The sequence below is a fragment of the Octopus bimaculoides genome, chromosome Z (assembly GCF_046866305.1).
Source record: "Octopus bimaculoides isolate indiv1 chromosome Z, ASM4686630v1, whole genome shotgun sequence".
Classification (NCBI taxonomy): domain Eukaryota; kingdom Metazoa; phylum Mollusca; class Cephalopoda; order Octopoda; family Octopodidae; genus Octopus; species Octopus bimaculoides.
The window spans coordinates 37,491,909-37,513,459 of NC_142944.1; the positions used below are offsets into that span (position 1 = coordinate 37,491,909).

Sequence of the window (21,551 nt, forward strand, 5' to 3'; positions counted from 1 at the left end):
TTGTGAAAATTTATACCAATTATATACAGTTTAATGGAAACAACCCACATGTTAATTGGAAACCTGACTCTAAAGGATTAAAAATAAATTTATAAGAGGAAGCTACACTTACTGTCCAAAATTCTATAAAATACTGCAAAGAGGTGGCAGCAATATAAAGACAGTATAGTAGAGAATAACCAAGGAAGAGTATGAAGAATTTGTAATTGGAAAAACCAACACAATTATTCACCCTGTCAAAAAAAAAAAAAATAATAATAATGAAAATCGAAAGGTGGGGAGAAAGTAAATAAAAGCATAAATGAGAATAAAATGAATAAACCCTTTGCCTGTCCAAATTATTTTCATAGGTTTGTCCTAAATGCCTATATTTGTTTCAGACCTTTAGTTAGCTCTGGTTTCATGTTCTGAATAATATTAAGTCCTAAGTTATTCTGGTAGTTAAAAAAAAATTATAAAAAAAAAAAAAACTGGAAATGTATATCATATATGATGCATAGATGCTAAAGAAATATATTTTGTGCATCATGTAGTACATAGCACAGGCAAAGGGTTAAAATACATGAAATTACACAAAAGTTATAGAATCAATTCAAATATTTAAAAGAAATTTTTTTTTTTTACAGATTAGTTTTCACCATTACTACTTTTGCTAAAACAACTTTTTACTATAATAGGTGCAGGCATGGCTGTGTGATTAAGAAGCTCATTCTGTAACCATGCAGTTAAAGGTTCAATCCTACTGCATGGCACACAGTGCAAGTGTCTTCTCTAGCCACAAGCTGATCAATAATTTGGTAGACAGAAACTGTGTGTGTGTGTGTGTGTGCACGCGTGTCTTCAACCTGTGTGCGTTCTTACCACTACTTGTCATCCAGTACTAGCTTGTTTACATTCCTGTAACTTAGCGGTTCGGCAAAAGAGACCAATGGGATAAATACCAGACTTTAAAAAATAAGTTGATTTGCCTGACTAAGCCCTTCAAGGTAGTACCCTATCATAGCTGCAGTCCAATGATTGAAACAAGTAACAAATAAATGATAATCTTTTCTATAACACCCTACTTTGTACTCATTACTCTATTTCAATAATATTTCTTTTTTCAAAAGATTCAGTGAAAATAAAATTAACAGTCTCAGTTTAGTTTCTACATTATTAATCTCTATATCTAAGGAACACAGACAATTATTTGCAGCATAAACTAAATTAGTTTGAATTTCCACATTAGGGATTTCACATTTAAGGAAGGACAGAAATCATTAAATTTTAAACTGAAGAGACAAGAAGGAATGAAAATTTAAGAAATAAAACGGGACGTAAATTACAGGTTGAACAGCTTAACTCGTTTGTTACCATATTTCTGTTGAAATTCACTCCCTATTTATTTTATTTTAAATTTTGTTAATAATGAAGAGTTTAGTAAAATAACTCAGTATTAAGCTGGTGTTTGGAGCATAAATTTACATAAAATTTTGATGGAAGGTTTTAATTTAGACTACTTTAAGCATGAAATTCGTATAACAGAAACAGAGAAGGTCTTAGGTGAGTAGGAATCAAAAAGGTTAAATATAATACTTATGACAGTAAAGAATGCATTAATAAAGATAGATAGGGTTTATTAAAATTTTATAATAATGGAATCAGAAAAAAAATTGGAATTTGACAGGTGTAAACATTATTATATTATTGTACAAGCTTTAGCTAACAGTGTGTATAACTGGATTCACTGGACAAAGAAACAAATGCCTATATAATCTCAAGAGTATAAAGAAAAAAACTCCAGGGTTGGGAATCTTGCTAACTTTGGTTCTGTTGGGAGACAGGTGGGTGCATAGTCTTTGATATGTTGTTTCAAAAGGGATTACTCTATACTTGTTTCAGTCATTTCACTGTGGCCATGCTGGAGCACCACCTTTAGTCGAGCAAATCAACCCCAGGACTTATTCCTTGTAAGCCTAGTACATATTCTATCATTCTCTTTTGCCGAACCGCTAAGTTACGGGGATGTAAACACACCAGCATCAGTTGTCACAATTACATATATATACATATACATATATACGATAGGCTTCTTTCAGTTTCCGTCTACCAAATCCACTCACAAGGCTTTGGTCAGCCCAAGGCTATAGTAGAAGACACTTGTCCAAGATGCCACGCAGTGGGACTGAACCCGGAATCATGTGGTTCGTAAGCAAGCTACTTACTACACAGCCACTCTTATGCCTATAGATTGAAAATAGTCACATCAATTCCATTTTCCTGCCCATAAAAAGATTGTATAGTCATAATGTATTCACTTGAACTTTGAAGGGTCTGAATTTTTTATGAAAATAGAAATCAGAATAAATGTAAACTGATTTGTTGCTTATTTATAAAATATTACCACACCAGAAATTAAATATTTGAAACTGCAACAACAAACAAAAGTGAATTTATCAACATACCATGGACAGTGGTGATCCATCTTTAAAACACAGCTGGAAATATAAAAAAGTAGAAGTCACAATTCTTCTTCAAGTAAAATTAAAATCTACATCAAGATTTATTAACATTAATATAATAATGTCCAAACACACAAAAACACCATAAGAATATCATTTCTATTACTCATGCTGTATTTTGCACAATTTTCACAATTTTGCTTAGTCAAAGTTAGCCATGATCCAGCAGAACTACAATGATCAAAGAACTTGATCATTCTGTTTTTGTTCAGACAATACATTTAAGACCAACTAAATGGATAGCTAACAATTTCAATTTTTCTTTTACTGGTTAACACCAAACTGTATTTTTTTCCCCCACCATCAACACCAAACTGATTTTCTTTTACTCATTTACACCAAACTGTTTTTCTTTTTTAGAAAAAAAAAAAAAAAAAAAAAAAAAGGCCCAGGAAAGAATGCCAGAAATAAGGCAGAAGGGAACCTAAAGACAATTTTTGGTGGCTGTTACTATTTTTATAAAGCTTCACTTACTTAAAAAAACTGGAAAAAGCTGACAGATAATATTGTGAAATATATAGCAGGAATGTATCCAAATAACCAGTCTTAAGCCGCTTAATTAAATTATAATTATATAATGTGAAGGCATATGGCTTAGTGTATCTCATGATTGTAAGGTCGTGAGTTCAATTCCCGGCAGTACATTGTATCTTTGAGCGAGACACTTTATTTCTTGTTGCTCCAGTTCACTCAGCTGGCAAAAATGAGTTGTAACTATAATTCAAAGGGCCAGCCTTATCACATTCTGTGTCATGCTGAATCTCCCTGAGAGCTACATTAAAGGTATGTGGAGTGCTCAGCCACTTGGACATTAATTTCACAAGCAGGCTATTCAGGTGATCAAATTAAACTGAAACACTCATTGTTGTGGTGGAGAGCCAGGTAATTATATAATGCTTATAATGAAATAATTCCTTACATTAGCTCACACAAGGCCATAAATTTGAGAGGGAATAGAGTTGATAAACCCAGTATTTGAATTGTACTAAATAGCTCAAATGAACTGAAAACAAAGTTAACTTTTAGGGGTAAGAAAAGGGACAAATAGACACCACAAGGTATCCTATCTGACCTTTCACTCTTAACAGTACTCCCGGTACTAATTAACACAAATAAGAATAAGACCAATAGGAAATTTGAATATAATTGGCAGAAAACATTTTGATTGATAACCAAATTAGTAGATTAGGTGATGTTAAAGTGCAGCACCTTAGTACTGTAGTTAAGAATATTGATTCTCTGGACTACATATCCCTCACAAATACAACAATAAGTAATAATAAACAGGCATCACTGTAGAATGACAAATACACACACACATATACATCAGATGTTATGATGTCAGAACAAAATAGCAGTTTTTGGTAAGAAAAACAGCTTTAATTCAAAAGATGAGGAAATACGCAAATTTGTAAAACCACAACCAACATACAATTGGCATGAAGAATACAAAAGATCACTTCAATTGGTTCCTTTCAACAGTTTCATTTTCTCTTATGGTTCAAGATAACGAACAAACAAGAAACAATTCTTACAAACAGTATTATTATATAGTTGGGTTCTTATAAACATTGTTTTATTGCCAACTAGCCATGGCCATGCTGGAGTTACAACCATTCATAATTTATAAAATATAAAATAATTTATTATATTATAAACAGAAATTTATTCAACAGTGTTCAAGACAATTTTCTAAAATTAAACCCTTTGTTTCTATATATACATATACTTTATACAAACACATGTATCAGCCACTCTTTCATGCTCACATGGTTTGAAAAAAATTCATTAAGGTGGATTTTCTATGGCTAGATGCAATTCATGTTTCCAATGCTGGCTTGTTTCCAAGTAAGGTAATATTTTCCTTATGACCAGACATGTTTTCACAGGAAACAATAACTCTCTCTCTCTCTCTCTCTCTCTCTCTCTCTCTCTCATACACACTCACACATTCATTTCAGCATTCTAAATTTTTTAAGGTAAATATCAAAGTAAAGTAAAATATGAAATATGTTTCACAATTGGTTTATTCTGAGATGTTCCAACACCAGGAGGAACTTTTCTTTCTTTTGGCTGCTTTAGTGGATTCCCATGATTCTCTGTTGCCATCTGATTCCATTATTATGAACTACTTCAATACCTGTTGCTATGCTGCCAGATAAAAATATTTCTAAATCATGCATGTACCTTCATAAATTGTGCAAATAATGTTTAGATTGACCTCCCCAGATAAGATTATTAACAGTTTGAATACTGTTGAACAATGACATTTATTTAAAATACCGACAGATTTGCACTTAAAATTGTCATAAACTTGTTAGTTACAATGCTGACAACTATACATAACTACCTATCTATCTATCTTACACACACACACAAACTCTTTCTCTCTCTCTCACACTGTATTTCTCTCTCAAAAACAATCTTTTCTCCTCCCCATCTTTTATTCAAGCTGAAAGTCTTTTTTAAAGTGTATACTGCATTTTCTATTCTTGAAAGACACAGAAACACACACATACACAAACAAACAAAAAGAACTATCTTTCAAAACTTGTTAGTTATGATGGTGACAGCACTATTTATTTTGCTTATCTTTCTCTCTCTCACAACCTTTTCACCTCCCCTTTTTCTCTCCCACTAATAGATGTTAACAAAGACAGACTATGGTGACAACATTATCTAGCTATCTTTCACACACACTATTTCTCTTTCAATAACTTTTTCTCCCCACTTCTAAAAATACATAGTGACGTATATTTTGATTCCACCGCTTCTTCCCCACCTCTTATAGATGTTGCAATAGAAAGACAGACACAGAGATCCACTTGCCTTTTATAATATAAGATTTGAATTGAGTGCTTGACTCAAAGTGAATCTTACACAGTCAATAACACAGCAACAAAACATGCAGATTGAATTGCTTATTTATGAAACTAAAAACTTCAATGTTACTTAATTAAAAAATCCATGGATGTGTGTGTACAGAACAAAATAAAATATGAATACTCTCAAAAGAGGTGTATGTATGATAGAAAATCCAGCAGCTCTCTGTTGATTGATTAATACAGAGTAAAAGATAAAAAACAAAAGTAAAAAGAGATGTTTTAGTGACAAGCCGTACAGGGTCCTCTAGCAATTTTAGTGAATTGTCTGTGAAGTGAATTGAATTGTTTAAGCTCTGTAGTTTGTCTCTGTTTCTCATGTAAAACTTGTCTCATATAAGGCCAAATATCAGTTATCAATGTGTATATAAATCAGAGTTCAGAGCACTCCATTGTTTCTCTCACCCCATGAAAATTCCTGTTACCAACTGGTTTTCCTAGAGACCATCTTTTTTTTTTCTTGTACACATGAAATTTTTCGAGCGAGATCGTTGCCAGTGCCCCTGGGCTGGCTCTTGTGCGGGGCCGTTGTAGGATTCTCGAGCGAGATCGTTGCTGGTGCCCCCAGACTGGCTCATGTGCGGGTGACACATGAAATTTTTTGAGCGAGATCGTTGCCAGTGCCCCTGTACTGGCTCATGTGCGGGCGACACATGAAATGCACCATTTTGGGCGTGGCCGTTGCCAGTGCCGCCTGGCTGGCCTTGGTGGGATTTTAGACCAAGATCGTTGCCAGTGCCCCTGGACTGGCTCTTGTGAGGGTGACACATGAAACGCACCATTTTGAGCGTGACCGTTGCCAGGGCCACCTGGATGGCCTTCGTGGGATTTTCGAGCGAGATCGTTGCCAGTGCCCCTGGACTGGCTTTTGTGCAGGTGGCACATAAATTGCACCATTTTGAGCGTGGCCGTTGCCAGTACCGCCTGACTGGCCTTCGTGCGGGTGACACGTAAAAGCACCCACTACACTCTCTGAGTGGTTGGCGTTAGGAAGGGCATCCAGCTGTAGAAACTCTGCCAAATTAGATTGGAGCCTGGTGTAGCCATCTGGTTTCACTAGTACTCAGTCAAATCGTCCAACCCATGCTAGCATGGAAAGCGGACGTTAAACGAAGATGATGATGATTTTTCAATCAAAGGAACAATTCTGAATATTATGGTTTATGCATGTGAAGCAGAGGACTTCAGTTTCAAATCCTGGTTGGGTTATCACTACAGGTGTTTCATAATGTACTAGGAAGACTAATTAATATCAGTGCCTAGCAATTTTTCTGACAAACCATAAAATTTTTTTCTGGTTAAAAAAAAAAACATTTTCAAACTGGCTGGGACACTGGGAGATTATTAAACTAGGCAAGTCCTAGTCAAACTGGGATGCAAATTACCATATATATAATGAATGTAAAAAGACAAACAAGTATTTATATAAAGTTATATTATTTTGCATGGAATACTAGTTAATAAAAAGCGAACAAATAAATCTATTACAAAAATATATTACTTACACAGAACAAACAGAACAATGATGACAACGATCTGGTTTGATACATTTACACTTTTCACAGTATCGTGGTGCTGGAAAGAAACAGATAAATATCTATATACCATAATATATATATAAATCATATTTCTTCTGTCCACTTTCCCATGCTTGCATAGGTCAGACAAAATTCATTGAGACAGATTTTCTAAAGCCAGATGCCCTTCCTGATACCAATTCTAATCTGTTTCCAAGCAATTACTATTTCCCCCATGGTGGACATGTTTTCATAGTAGACTGGAAACGAATGACACAATTTCAATAAAGGTGACACTTGTTTACAACTTTCATACAATATCAACACGAGGAAACACAAACACACACACACACACACACACAAATGGCAGGCTTCTTTCAGTTTCTGTCAATCAAATCCACTCACAAGGCTTCAGTTGACCCAGACTTGTACTAGAAGATACTTGCCCAAGGTGCAGTGCAGTGGGACTGAATCAAAAACTACATTGTTGGGAAGTAAATTAACCATGCATGGAAAGAAGGAAGTTCACCAGGTATTTTAACTGAGATGCTGAAAACATCCAGTGAAATAAAACACACTACTTACTCATATACATCAGCAGTCTCCCATATCAACATTGACTATTCTGTTCAGACTTCTCTGAAACAAAATGCCTTTGATGGTTAGTAAGACAGTTGGTATCATTCCCCAACCAGACTGCCTCTCTGGGCCTCCACACCATGTACCAAGTGATGTGCAAGAGGGCGATGAGCATGGTCGATGATGAGGCTGCCTCATAGTTGCAGCTTACTTGCTAGTTGCTGATGCTCACCTGCTGTCTTATGGTACAGATCTTCTGCTTGGCTGCAATAATCTTCAAGCCATTGATCTAGGACTCTTCTGCCTTGTCAAGTTATCCAACATCCCACTACTTTCAAATACTCAGAAGATTTCCTAGGTAAAGTTAATAGCTTTTGTTGCTTAGGTAATCTAATTAACAGTGGAAGGGATTGTTCTGAATACATAGTAGCCAGAGTAAGAATGTGCATTGAATGTGAAAGGTGTGTAAAGGCTGAACAGAAATGAGGCCAGCATGCTTTGCTGGGTGTATGGGGTTAGTGTGAATGAAGAACAAAGAACAACTGAGTAGAAGAGGAATGAGATGTAATGTGTAAGAGAGAATACCGAAGTGGCTGAAACATGATATGTATGGATGATGACAGTGGGTAATGAAGTTCCAAGTGATCCATGTGAAAGGAACATGTGGGAGAGGATGACATGGAAAGAAGTGTTGGAGTCTGATTTCATGATGTGGAACCTCACCAAGCAGATTATAAAGGATCACAACAAGTGTCAAGATGTTGTGAAAGAGATCTGTCTAACCTATACAAACATGGAAAAACACTCAAACTAATGATGCAACTACTATGCATCATTCAACTTCTATCTCCAAATAGCTCTATAAAGTAACAATAGAGCTATTCAGATATGACGTCTAGAACATGATCCCACACAGTCTAATACATTAAGTAAACAACTAGATATGACCTAGATATTTCACTTGTTGCTTACTCTAAAGTTCGTGCCAAGTCATGCGTTAAAATAGAATTACTAATTAGTTAACTAACCGTGTGTAGAAGTTTAAACCATTGTGTCACTTTAATTTTGGTAGATAATAGTTGAAAACTGTAAACACTTGTTTGTGCTTTCTTTTTTAAGTTTTCTATTTTTAAGTACACTTAATCAAAATAAAACAGACTAGTTTTGACATAATAAATCAATATTTTCTCACCCAGAGTATATTTCTGAAGTTTGTTGTTTAAATAACACACAGCATTAAACGATGACAATGATAGGCATAAATGTTGCTGTGTGGTAAGAAGTTTGCTTCCTAACCTCATGGTTCCAGGTTCAGTCTCACTACGTGACATCTTCGGCAAGTGTCATACTATAGACCAAAGCCTTATGAGTGGATTTGGTAAGATGGAAACTGAAAGAAGCCCAGTGTGTGTGTGTGTGTTCTTTTGACATTGTGTAATAGTTGTAAATGAGTGTCATTGGCATGCAAGCAGTGTCCTTCATTTCCAATCTTCAGTGAGAACAAACCAGGTGATGGGGAAATATTAATGTTACTTGGAAACTTGATGAGGGCTGGCAAGCATGGAAAAGTAGATGCTAAAATGATGATGATGATGAATACATTAGACATGTCCCTTTGTTCTACATTGCTTAATGAGAAATAAGTAACAGGATTCTATGGAAAAGATATGATTGTCAAGTGTCACATCCAAGAGGAGATTTAACTCTTAAACACTAATGTTTCTAGAACCCAGAGCTAATTATGATTACTGAAGGGACTGATTTTTCCACTTCCAGAAATATATTCTAAAACAACACACAATATCTGTTTAACAATTTTTCAAAATCTTTTATGTGCAGGAAACCAACAACTGGTGATAGTTTGTCAACAGAAAATGAAAAAAAATAAAATTTCTTATAAACCAATGGAGTGTACATTGGAGTTTGTTATTTTCTTTAGATATTATCAAAGTATATAAGTAAATGTTTTGCTCACCTCCAGATATTGTTTTACATTGTATAGGTAAATTTTTAGCATAATGTGTAAGGAGGGCTCTTTGATTCTCTTCCCTTAATTCAGCATCCAGCGCTTCAACTTCCTGCTGGCTGAGGTAGAACTGTCCAAAGAAACAACAACACAGTTACAGAATGTGATAGATTAAGGTATGTTATAGAAACTTAGCAGTGTTGCTATCTGAACAATTAAGAAACTTAATAAACGAGAAAACAATAAATAGTGACTTCATTCAAAAATACAAATGTTATAACTATTCATTTTATAATTTGAGGAAAAGGAATATGAGCAGGAAGCACCAGGTTTAGTGAGAAATCGTGGAGGCGCAATGGCCCAGTGGTTAGGGCAGCAGACTTGCGGTCATAAGATCGCAGTTTCGATTCCCAGACCGGGCATTGTGAGTGTTTATTGAGCGAAAACACCTAAAGCTCCACGAGGCTCCGGCAGGGGATGGTGGTGAACCCTGCTGTACTCTTTCACCACAACTTTCTCTCACTCTTACTTCCTGTTTCTGTTGTGCCTGTAATTCAAAGGGTCACACTGTGTCACGCTGAATATCCCCGAGAACTACATTAAGGGTACATGTGTCTGTGGAGTGCTCAGCCACTTGCACGTTAATTTCACGAGCAGGCTGTTCTGTTGATCAGATCAACTGGAACCCTCGACGTCGTAAGCAACGGAGTGCCAACAAGTGAGAAATCACTTAAAAATATCTTTTATCATTTATTTTTTATTTGTTTTAACCATTGGATTGTGGGCATGTTGGGGCATCACCTCAAAGGGTTTAGTCAAACAAATCAATCCAGTCTCTTATTTTTATGTCTCATTCATACTATATCATCTTTTTTGCTGAACCACTGAGATACAGGGGCGTAAACAAACCAACACTAGTTGTCAAGCAGTGGTTGGGGAACAAACACAAAGACAACACACATTTTTATACAACAGGCTTCTACAGGTGGCAAAGCAACCACACAGCTACATCTGTACCTATGATAAGAACATCATTATTGTAAGAAGGGATCCAACTGATGACAAGAATACATCTAACTTGATGTTTCCAAATTAGTAAACATCAAGAAGTTCATAGAAGCCCATGACTGTAACATAAAGAATAACTAGAGGAATGGTATTTTCTAGAATTTACAATGTAACAAATTTCAGACAAACAACCAGTACTGAGGTCAATTTATTCAACTAAACCCTTCAGGGTGGTACCCTAACATAGCCATAGTCCAATGACTGAAACAATTAAAAAGTGAAAGATAAATATTGAATTAATTTGTAAAGACTTTTATGAAAAAAAAAACAAAAAAACTTCTATGGTCAATAGCCTCTACTGCTAAATAGGACACACCCAATGGATAATTCGTGTAAAAGTAAATCTTAATAATTTTCTTTTCTTACCAGTTTACTAAAGTAATTTTGATTTCACTGGACTGTTTCCATTAATATCAATCATAGTATTGATACTACAGTATGATGTATTACAGTCAACTTTAATATGAAATTACAAAATTATTTAACAAGAATATAAGATGTAGAGGCTAGAATAAAAAAGGTATTAAATTAATTGAAAATAGATTTAAAATACACAATACTTACGTTTTTGGGTACCTTTCCATTTGGTGTGAAGATGGTCTGTATATATGACCAGTTAAACAGTATAAGTAAAGGATGGTAGAAGAGTAAATATAATACTGTGGAAGATACAGATATGAAATTCTAAATAGACATTCAAAATTTTTAATAGATACATACATATACATATAATATTTATCAAGAATATTCTAGAACTGAATATATTAAAATGACATCATCATCATTATTATTTTATATCTGTATGTCTTTGCTTGCATAGCCTGAATAGATCTCCAACATCTCACCACTCAGTCATCTCTTTCACAAGGTTCAGCATCTTGAAATCAGACTTCACTACTTCTTCAGTTTTCCTCTTAACACAAGATCCTTCCATTAGTACTTCTTTATCCAACTGTCATCCTCCACACACATCACATGTGTCTACCACACTTCAGTCTTCTATCTTACACACATCTCATTCCTCTTACACCCAGTTTTGCATTGTCCTTCATTCACATTAGCATTAATAACACATCCAGCAAAGTATGATGGCCTCATTTCTGCCCAACCTTTATACACCTTTCACATTCAGTGCTTATGTTTAGCCTCCATTTAACACCACACTTCATACAATCCACCATTCACTGAGAGAGAGAGAGAATGAATCCCAGTGCTGCTAACAAAGGTAACAGCTCCCTAAACTTTTTACAACCCATTCTTACCCTGGCTACTGTGTATTCAGCGCACTCCCTTCCACTGTTAATTAGATCACCTTGGTAACACAAGCCATCAATTATTCCTAGGGAAAGTCCTCTGAGAATTTATTTTCAACTGCTAACCAGCACCTGTGCTGATGGCACATAAAAAAGTACCTTTCGAGTGTTGAGCCTAATGGAGGCAATGACACATGACTGAGATCTTTGGCAATATGCTGTGCTTGAGAAGAAGACCCATCATTATGGCAGATATTGGTGTCATGCAAATGACAACTGTACCAGTGGCAAGTAAAAGCACCCACTTACACTCTTGGAAGGTCATCCAGCTGTAGAAACCATGCCAAATCAGACCAGAGTCTGGTACAGCTCCTCAGCTTCTCAGCCCTGGTCAAACCGTCAAACCCATGCCAGCATAGACAATGGAGGTTAAATGACAGTGATGATGCTAACCACTCCTGTGCAATTGCTTGTATGAAGTCTTTCTCTGTCAGCTTGCCTGTGAATCTGTGAACTTTATGTGCTGCCATTGTTCATACTGGGTACCCTGTACACAAAACTCCTGAGTCCTTTTCTACAAACTGGTTCTTGTTTAATTAGTCTAGAGAGGGAAATCCAGAAGGAAATTAAATTTTGTTTGAAGACGAGCAAAGCTATCACCAAAACTTGTAATCAAACATTTTCATTTGTATGTGTGTGTGTGTATGTGTGTGTGCGTACACACGCATGTGTGAATGAAAGAACCATTACAAAGTGTCAAATTATAGTCTGATTGTTAACAGAGAAGTTGAAACAAGATTGTATGCTTTGCAATTTTATGTGAGTCTCACATGTACTACAATGTCTGATGTGCTTAATTGATAGATTTCTTTTCTGCAGAGGGAAAACATATGCTACAATGTGTTCAGCTCATCAGTTATTACTAGAGGGTGAAATTGTTTAAAGGTAAACAAAAAACAAATCACAGCGACATACTTGTTCAGCTGACACAAAAGAAATCTTAGTTCATTCACCAAAACGAACACAATGTTAATTGATATTTTTCATTGATGATGATGGTTCCAGCTATTGTGTATGAAACATCTGTTGCCAGAATTGTGAAGGTAAGTGCTATTCCCTGGAAGGCCATAGCAAATGGTGTTTTGTTTGTGAAAACTATAGGGAGGGTTTTAACTTAACAACACAACACAAACTATTCTGTGCACATTGATTTTCTTAGTTTATCAGTAATCAGCTGGTGTTTCTGTGACTAAATACACATATTGTGTTACATCGATCTCCAATGTTAGCAAGACAACTGACATCAATAATAAACGACACTAAATTATTGTGCTGAATAACAGTGTTTTATCACTATTTTGTCATGCTGATTGTCAGCATCGGTAACCTAGCTGGCATGACATTAAATCCACTACATATAAATCCACTACATATAAATCCACTACATATAAATCCACTATATACATGATTTTGTATATAAACAGTGCTCTTAATATTTGTAATCATGAATGACAGTGTGGTTGAGAAGCTTGCTTTCTAACCACATGATTTTGGGTTCAATGTCTTCTGCTGTAAGCCCAGTGTCAACCAGTGGACTTGGTATATTGAAACTGGGAGAAGCCCATCATGTGTGTTATTTCTTTACTACCCACAAGGGGCTACACACAGAGGGGACAAACAAGGACAGACAAAGGGATTAAGTCGATTATATTGACCCCAGTGCGTAACTGGTACTTATTTAATCGACCCCGAAAGGATGAAAGGCAAAGTCGACCTCGGCGGAATTTGAACTCAGAACGTAGCGGCAGACGAAATACCGCTAAGCATTTCGCCCAGCATGCTAACGTTTCTGCCAGCTCGCCGCCCATCATGTGTGTGTGTGTGTGTGTTCTTGTCTTGACTGCAAGTGATGGTTCAAATGTGCATCAACATCATATAAATAGTGCTGTTCATTTCCAGTCTTCTATGTTTGGCCATAGGAGGCGCAATAGCCTAGTGGTTAGGGCAGCGGACTCGTGGTCATAGGATCGCGGTTTCGATTCCCAGACTGGGCGTTGTGAGTGTTTATTGAGCGAAAACACCTAAAGCTCCATAAGGCTCCGACAGGGGATGGTGGCGAACCCTGCTGTACTCTTTCACCACAACTTTCTCTCACTCTTTTTTTCCTGTTTCTCTTATGCCTGTAATTCAAAGGGTCAGCTTTGTCACACTGTGTCACGCTGAATATCCCCGAGAACTACGTTAAGGGTACACGTGTCTGTGGAGTGCTCAGCCACTTGCACGTTAATTTCACGAGCAGGCTGTTCCGTTGATTGGATCAACTGGAACCCTCGACGTTGTAAGCGACGGAGTGCCAACAACAACAATGTTTGGCCATAGGGAAATGTTACCTTACTTGGAAACAGGTGAGGGTTCACAGTAAGAAGGCCACAGAAAATCTGCATCAACAAATTCGATCTGACCCATGCAAACATGAAAAAGTAGATGCTAAATGGTGATGAACTTTAGTAGGTCACAAACGGAAGATGCTTACCAGGCATCATCAAATTTTTAACTTTTTCATTTCTCTACAGATGCAGCAATAAGACCAGCAAGGCAGATTCCAGTCTGGCATGGGAAATGAAAAGGCATGCCATGCTCAGGGTCATAAGTCATCAATCAAAGAGACTCGAACATGGCTGGGCTATTTGTGATGAAGATAGAGAAAGAGTTGGAGCCAAGGTCAAGAGAATGATACATTTTCAATAGACAAGCAGTGTTACCAGGAGGATTAGGCACATCAAGTAGATCCAAAGACAATATTAACAGCAATAACCTCAGCATGTTGATGAAGACCATTGCCAAGGAGATCAAGGCATCAGACATAGTGCCCAACGACATCAGGTATGACACAGCCAGGTAGTCGTCTCATTATGATACTGACATCAGGGCTAACGATGATTTTGTTGAATGATATGTTTCTTTGATATAGCCAGTTGAATGTATGTGCCATTTTACTGGGTGTATGTTATTTCATAATTTTCTTTGTTTGGTATCTTTGATTTTCTTTGTGTTTTGTTTTCTTCTTAATTACCTAGTGCACCCTTTATATAGGACTCAAGGGATTTGACTGAGCTTGTAGTGAATATCCCCTATAAATAGTGAGTGAACTAATACCTCATGACCTCTGTGAACTCATAGACACAACTTTACTAGGCATATGAATTAAATTTTCAACAATCAAATAGCAAGACTGTACTATGTATACATACATGTCTGTGTGTGTGTGCATATATATATATATATATATATATATATATATATATATATATATATATATATATATACACACACACGCTTATAAACAAGGCAAATGGAGTGAGCAAATTGCTGAAATTGTTATTTTACACACACACACATTCAGTTATCTATATATATAAAAATGAGAATGTGTGTCTGTCTGTCTGTCTGTCTGTCTGTGTGAATCCCTAAAACTCGAGAACTACGCAACCAATTCCATTCAAATTTTACACATGCCTTACTTAGGGTTCCAGTTGTGTTTTAGTAAAAAAAAATTATTAACTTCTTGCAGAGTTCGAGCACACGGCAACATAATATCTCCTCCACTATTTAAGTATTACGTGTCAAAAGTGAAACAAAAACACTCATGTCAAATACTTTCACTTTAAAAATGAAACTATTCCACTAACTGAAACAATCACATTTCGATACTGTAGTGACAGATACTTTCACAGAGAGAGAAAGAGAGAGAGAGAGAGATGTATATGTATACATATAGATGTACACTTATATGTATATATATATATAGATCTATACATACATATATATGTATACATGTGTAGATGTATATATATATATATAGATGTACATGTAATATGTACACATATATACATATATACATGCATACAGATATCTATACATATATACACCCATCACACACACATACACATGCACACAAACACACACATTAGTCATTTGTTTTCTTATCCAAAACTACGTCAAAAGTACTGAATGGATCTTTATGAAATTTGGAAATTATATTCTTTGCATAACGGCCATAACTCCTATGAAAATTCATATATTTTTGATGCTGATGAAATTTTAACCCGAACATAACAGATGAGCATTATTTAGAAAATGATGTCACACGTTATCGAGGCTACCATTCTTTCTGGATTTGCAAAAGGGGATGACGTCTTTATTCCAAGAATTCCTCTTACTCCATCAGGAGCAGACATTCCTTTTACATTCAGAAGACTACAATTCCCCCTTCGTGTAACTTTTGCCATGTCCATAAACAAATATCAGGGTCAAACACTGTCTGTAGCTGGTCTTCTCTTGGAAGAGCCCTGCTTCTCACATGGACAACTGTATGTTGGCTGCTCAAGAGTGGGCAGCAACAAAAAATCTATTTGTATATGCTCCACAAGGGAAAACAAGGAACATAATTTACAATGAGGTGTTATAATCACAACAGCAAGAAAGTATGTACATGATCACCTTCTTTTACGAAACTTCATTGACTTTCATATATTTATATTGATATACATATATATATACGTGTGTTTGGGTGCGTGTGTGTATATACATCTCTATATATAAAGATGATGCGTAGTCTAGACGGCGTTTTTAGATTTCATTATTCTCTTTAACCCGGGCAACGCCGGGTATTTCTGCTTGTATATAAATAAAATAATAAAATTATATATATATATATATATGCAGGGCAGTGAATCGTCAATTAGTAATAAAATTAATAATTAACAATTTTGCTGGGTAGCTCAGTATGAAAAAAACCTTTTCGGTAAAAAACATTTATAATCATAAATATATAGGGATTGACAGTAACCTGCTGTATGTTGGAGAAGCAGGTTACTGTCAATCCCTATATATTTATGATTATATATATATATATATATATATATATATATATATATATATAAATAATAATGCAGTATTAGTATTCTACCAAGACACGTTAAGTTGGATACAAAGACTGTTTTTTTATTACTAATACGGCTGATGCAACTAATAATCAATTTATGATTCAATTAGTTTCTATTCCTTATTTTTCCACAAACGATTGAACTGATATGAAATTAAGACAAACATAATGATATGCTAAAAAATTTAAATATTACGAACTAATGACCAATATCATATTTCAAACATTATTGCTTATGCCTATCCAGCAGACCTATGGTCAAAGATGCTCAACTGTGACCATAGTGTTCTTTTCTGTTTTGTTATTATCATTTTAATACAATATGTCTCTTCTAAGTATCTTTTTTTTTTTTCATCTGTTTTTAAGGTGATAGGGTAGGATTTGAGGGTGATATGGCTGCAATTCTGGAGGTGTATGTGGGTAGAGAAACCAATTCTTAAAGAATAATAATATTTGGGTTTTTTTTTTTTGTTTTAAGTACAAAATCAATAGTTTGTGTGTAGTTATAAAGAAACTATATAGTTCTCTGTATATTTTAACAAACCCATAATCATCATCATCATCATCATCGTTTAACGTCCGCTTTCCATGCTAGCATGGGTTGGACGATTTGACTGAGGACTGGTGAAACCAGATGGCTACACCAGGCTCCAATCTAATTTGGCAGAGTTTCTACAGCTGGATGCCCTTCCTAACGCCAACCACTCATATATATATATATATATATATATATATATATATATATATATAGATATATCATCATCATCATCGTTTAACGTCCGCTTTCCATGCTAGCATGGGTTGGACGATTTGACTGAGGACTGGTGAAACCGGATGGCAACACCAGGCTCCAATCTAATTTGGCTGAGTTTCTACAGCTGGATGCCCTTCCTAACGCCAACCACTCATATATATATATATATATATATATATCATCATCATCATCGTTTAACGTCCGCTTTCCATGCTAGCATGGGTTGGACGATTTGACTGAGGACTGGTGAAACCGGATGGCAACACCAGGCTCCAATCTAATTTGGCAGAGTTTCTACAGCTGGATGCCCTTCCTAAACAATAAAGTTACTCTGTGTGTGTGTGTGTGCATATGTATGTGTGTATATTTGCATATATATATATATATATTAGATTTTTGAAAGAGAGAGAGAGACTACATTAATGTTTACTGCTGTAAACCATTAATACTTTCTTCTCTCTTTAGCATTATAAAAAGAAGAAATTGATATTTACCTTTCTCAAGAACACTGTCAACGGTAACTGGAAAAAAAAAAAAAAAAAAGTAAATCTTTTAAGGATCTTAAGAAACAAAAAACAGAAATTCAGTATTGTGACTGTTGTGATTATAAAAGCAAGTGATAAAAGAGTGATGCACAACATATATTTATGACAAAGTTACTTAATATTGACTTAACCAATTTAGTTTGCTACAGAGTGTGTCTTTAGGTAAACACATAAAAAATAGGCTCTAAAGAAAAGTTCACAGATCTTTTCTGTTACTTGAACATGAAATTGTCTAAAATAGTTGTATCAGTAAATTGGTTCCTAGAATCATAGCTTGTGAGATTTCTGTGGGGACAAGGGAATGGCAAGAGTTGTTTAAATATATTCCATTTTTGTATTTTCTCATTCTACTATCAGGGATAATTTCAAGTGCAGCTTCTAGAAAATTGAACAAGATTTTGATGGTTAAATATAAGACACATCTATCTACTGCATGTTTTTCTTTATTTATTTTCAATAGCTACATATTAAGAAGAAAGTATGGGCAAGCATGAAAAGATTGCACTAATGGAAGGTTAAAGGTACCAACTGTCTTGTCATGGAAATATCATTTTCCCTACAATGGTGATGATATACACTGTACTTTGATTCTTGCACTCACCTGAACATACTTTGATTAATATTTAATTCACAGAAGGTGCATGAGCTGGCCGAAGTGTTAGCACACCAGGCAAAATGCTTAGCAGTATTTTGTCTGTCTTTGCATTCAGAGTTCAAATTCCGCTGAGGTCGACTTTGCCTTTCATCCTTTTGGGGTCGATAAATTAAGTACCAGTTACGCACTGGGGTCGATGTAATCGACTTAATCCCTTTGTCTGTCCTTGTTTGTCCCCTCTATGTTTAGTCCCTTGTGGGCAATAAAGAAATAAGAAACTAAAAGAAGCCCATCATATATGTGTGTGTGTGTGTGTGTGTGTGTGTGTGTATCTATTTATTTATTATGTGTGTGTCTTTGTCTTCCCTCACCATCACTTGACAACTGATGTTGGCGTGCTTATGTCCCCGTAAAAGAGACTGACAGAAGAAGTACTAGGATTCCAAAGAATAAGTCTTGAGGTTGACTACAACCTTTTAAGCTGGTGCTCCAGCATGGCTGTAGTGAAATGACTAAAACGTGTAAAAAAATAAACTTTTCTTATTTTCAGATATGTACTTGCCTGGAAAGCTGATTTGATCTGAGACCATATATTAACCTTCCAAAAGAACACAAAAACTTTACTTAAACATTTACTATTTGGTGTTAATATTTTCATCACATCTACTTCAACTGCAGTGGAATTGTGTCAGCAACCAGGTTGTAGTTAATGCAATGAAAATCTTTGATACCAAATAATGTTTCAAGTGAAGTTAAACAGTCTTTGTGCATTTCTGAATGGATATGTGCCCTCTACATGTCATTGTCTTAGTTTCTTATATCAGTGTAATAATGCTGTTACTGTGGCTTAAAGGATAGGAACAAAAAGTCATAAGGATGATGTGTAGGGGTGTTTGGAAATCATTTGAAGTAGCCAAAAGAAAAACAAAAATCCTAATGTGGGACATGTGGGGCCCATTTTGTGTAGAAAATATGATTTTCATTATAAATTATTTCATTTATTTAATATAAAAAAATAATTATGGCTTCTCTGCTCTCTGCTTCTATGATGTGGCAGGCATGGATACATCAAGAGGTTCTGTATTATAAGAGCAGTAAATATAGCAAAATGTATTGTGCTATAACAATATTATAAACATTGGAAAGCCTAATGATGTAGAAGTAAAACATTTTTATACTATGTATTACCTTCCATACTGTTAGGCTTCTAACCATGGGTTGCATGATTAGACAAAATCCAACAGGTCAGAATAACACGTCTTGTTCCAGTGTCTGTTTTGACATGTTTTCTACAGCTGGAAGCCCTTCAAACACTTAATAGAATGTACTGAGTGCTTTTTAAGTGGCATCAGCACTTGTGAGGTTATCATGCAGCCCACAAAACTATAAAAACACCCTGTGCTGGAGAGGAAAAATAAGAGATAGAGCAATTGTTTTATGTCCAGATATGGAGAGGTTAAAATATGATGGGAAGAGTAGAGATAGGTTTGCTGTAGAAGAGATTCATGGCTACTTCACATTTTAACATGAGGTATGGGGAAGGCTGGAATGCTACCCTAAAGAGAGGTAAATATGGTGATGGTGAGATGGAGGGACATATCCCCATAACAACATGTCCAATATGATGAATAGAAGACAGCACGAAGACAGGAGAATTGGGGATGATAGATAAAGTTACAATAGTGTGGAGGGAAGAGTGAGAGATGGATATAAGTATCAGGTGGAAGTGGTTAGAAGTATATCAGAAGTGAATGGTGAAAGTGAAAGGCAGCGAGCTGGCAGAAACGTTAGCACGCCGGGCGAAACGCTTAGTGGTATTTCGTCTGTCTTTACGTTCTGAGTTCAAATTCTGCTGAGGTCAACTTGGCCTTTCATCCTTTCGGGGTCGATTAAATAAGTACCAGTTACACACTGGGGTTGATATAATCGACTTAATTCATTTGTTCCCTCTGTATGTAGTCCCTTGTGGGCAGTAAAGAAATAAGAAGTGAATGGTGAACAGGAGTCAAGGTAATCAAGGGTAAATATGAACATGGAGACAAGAAAGATGACAAGTAGGAGATGTTCAGAGAAGAAGTGGTGAATAGCAGTAAAAAAGTGGTGACATGAAATAGTGGCAAAAAAACTTGCATCTCAACTAGATGGCACCTTGGGCAAGAGTCTTTTATTATAACTGCAGGCTGACCAAAGCCTTATAAGTGGATTTGGCAGACAGAAACTGAAAGAAGCCCATTGAGTGTGTGTGTGTGTGTCTTTACATTCCTGTGACTTAGCAGTTTGGCAAAGCAGACTTATGAAATAATTACAGGCTTAAAAAAAAAAAAAAAAGGGACTGGGGTCAGTTCATTCGACTAAAAATTCTCCAAGGCAGGGCCCCAGCACAGCTACTGTCTAAATAGTAGGTTCTAATTTCATAACTTACATCAGCAAAATAATAATGGATACAAGAGTGATAGGGACATGAGGAGTAGGGTTAAAGATTGCTATAGTGTAGGTGGATAAAACAGGAATGGGGGTGGGCAATAGTAAAAATAGGTGGGATGTGACTATGGGCTTAGGGAAGGAGCTCAGTTGTCCAAGTAGGAAGAAGAGGAGATGGAAATGCAGTGGTAGACTTGACAAAATCATTGGGTAAGGACTCTAGTTGTATGCATACACAGATGTACCATATAGCGTTCAAATTACCCTGCCACATGTAAAGCTTTATTCATATTGTTTTGAATAAATCATGCATTATCTCATAGCTTTTAGATTTGGATGAGGTTATTGTCTATTTTTTAGAATGGCATTGTAGGGTAGGTATGAGAGGTTAGATCAGGCCAGTTTGAACATAAAACAGGAAGCATATTTTGGCTGGATATGGCCAGTTTAAATAGCAGAGTAATAATATTTCCTGAAACATTAATCATTCTTTCAAGAGTCTTCTCAATTTAGCTTTATGGGACT

At 35.7% G+C, this 21,551-nt stretch overlaps 1 protein-coding gene across 2 annotated transcripts in view; it reads right to left on the reverse strand.

The window, feature by feature from the left end:
• Positions 1-21,551, reverse strand: part of LOC106882987 (palmitoyltransferase ZDHHC20-B) — a 59,474-nt gene that overhangs the window by 14,466 nt on the left and 23,457 nt on the right. For both annotated transcript variants that reach the window (XM_089365196.1, XM_089365195.1), the window contains exons 2-7: positions 17,960-17,986; positions 11,078-11,172; positions 9,455-9,575; positions 6,889-6,958; positions 2,445-2,477; positions 113-233 (exon numbers count right to left, since the gene is read on the reverse strand). In XM_089365196.1, the coding sequence (XP_089221322.1) occupies positions 113-233; positions 2,445-2,477; positions 6,889-6,958; positions 9,455-9,575; positions 11,078-11,172; positions 17,960-17,986 (467 nt within the window). The remainder of the gene's footprint in view (positions 1-112; positions 234-2,444; positions 2,478-6,888; positions 6,959-9,454; positions 9,576-11,077; positions 11,173-17,959; positions 17,987-21,551) is intronic.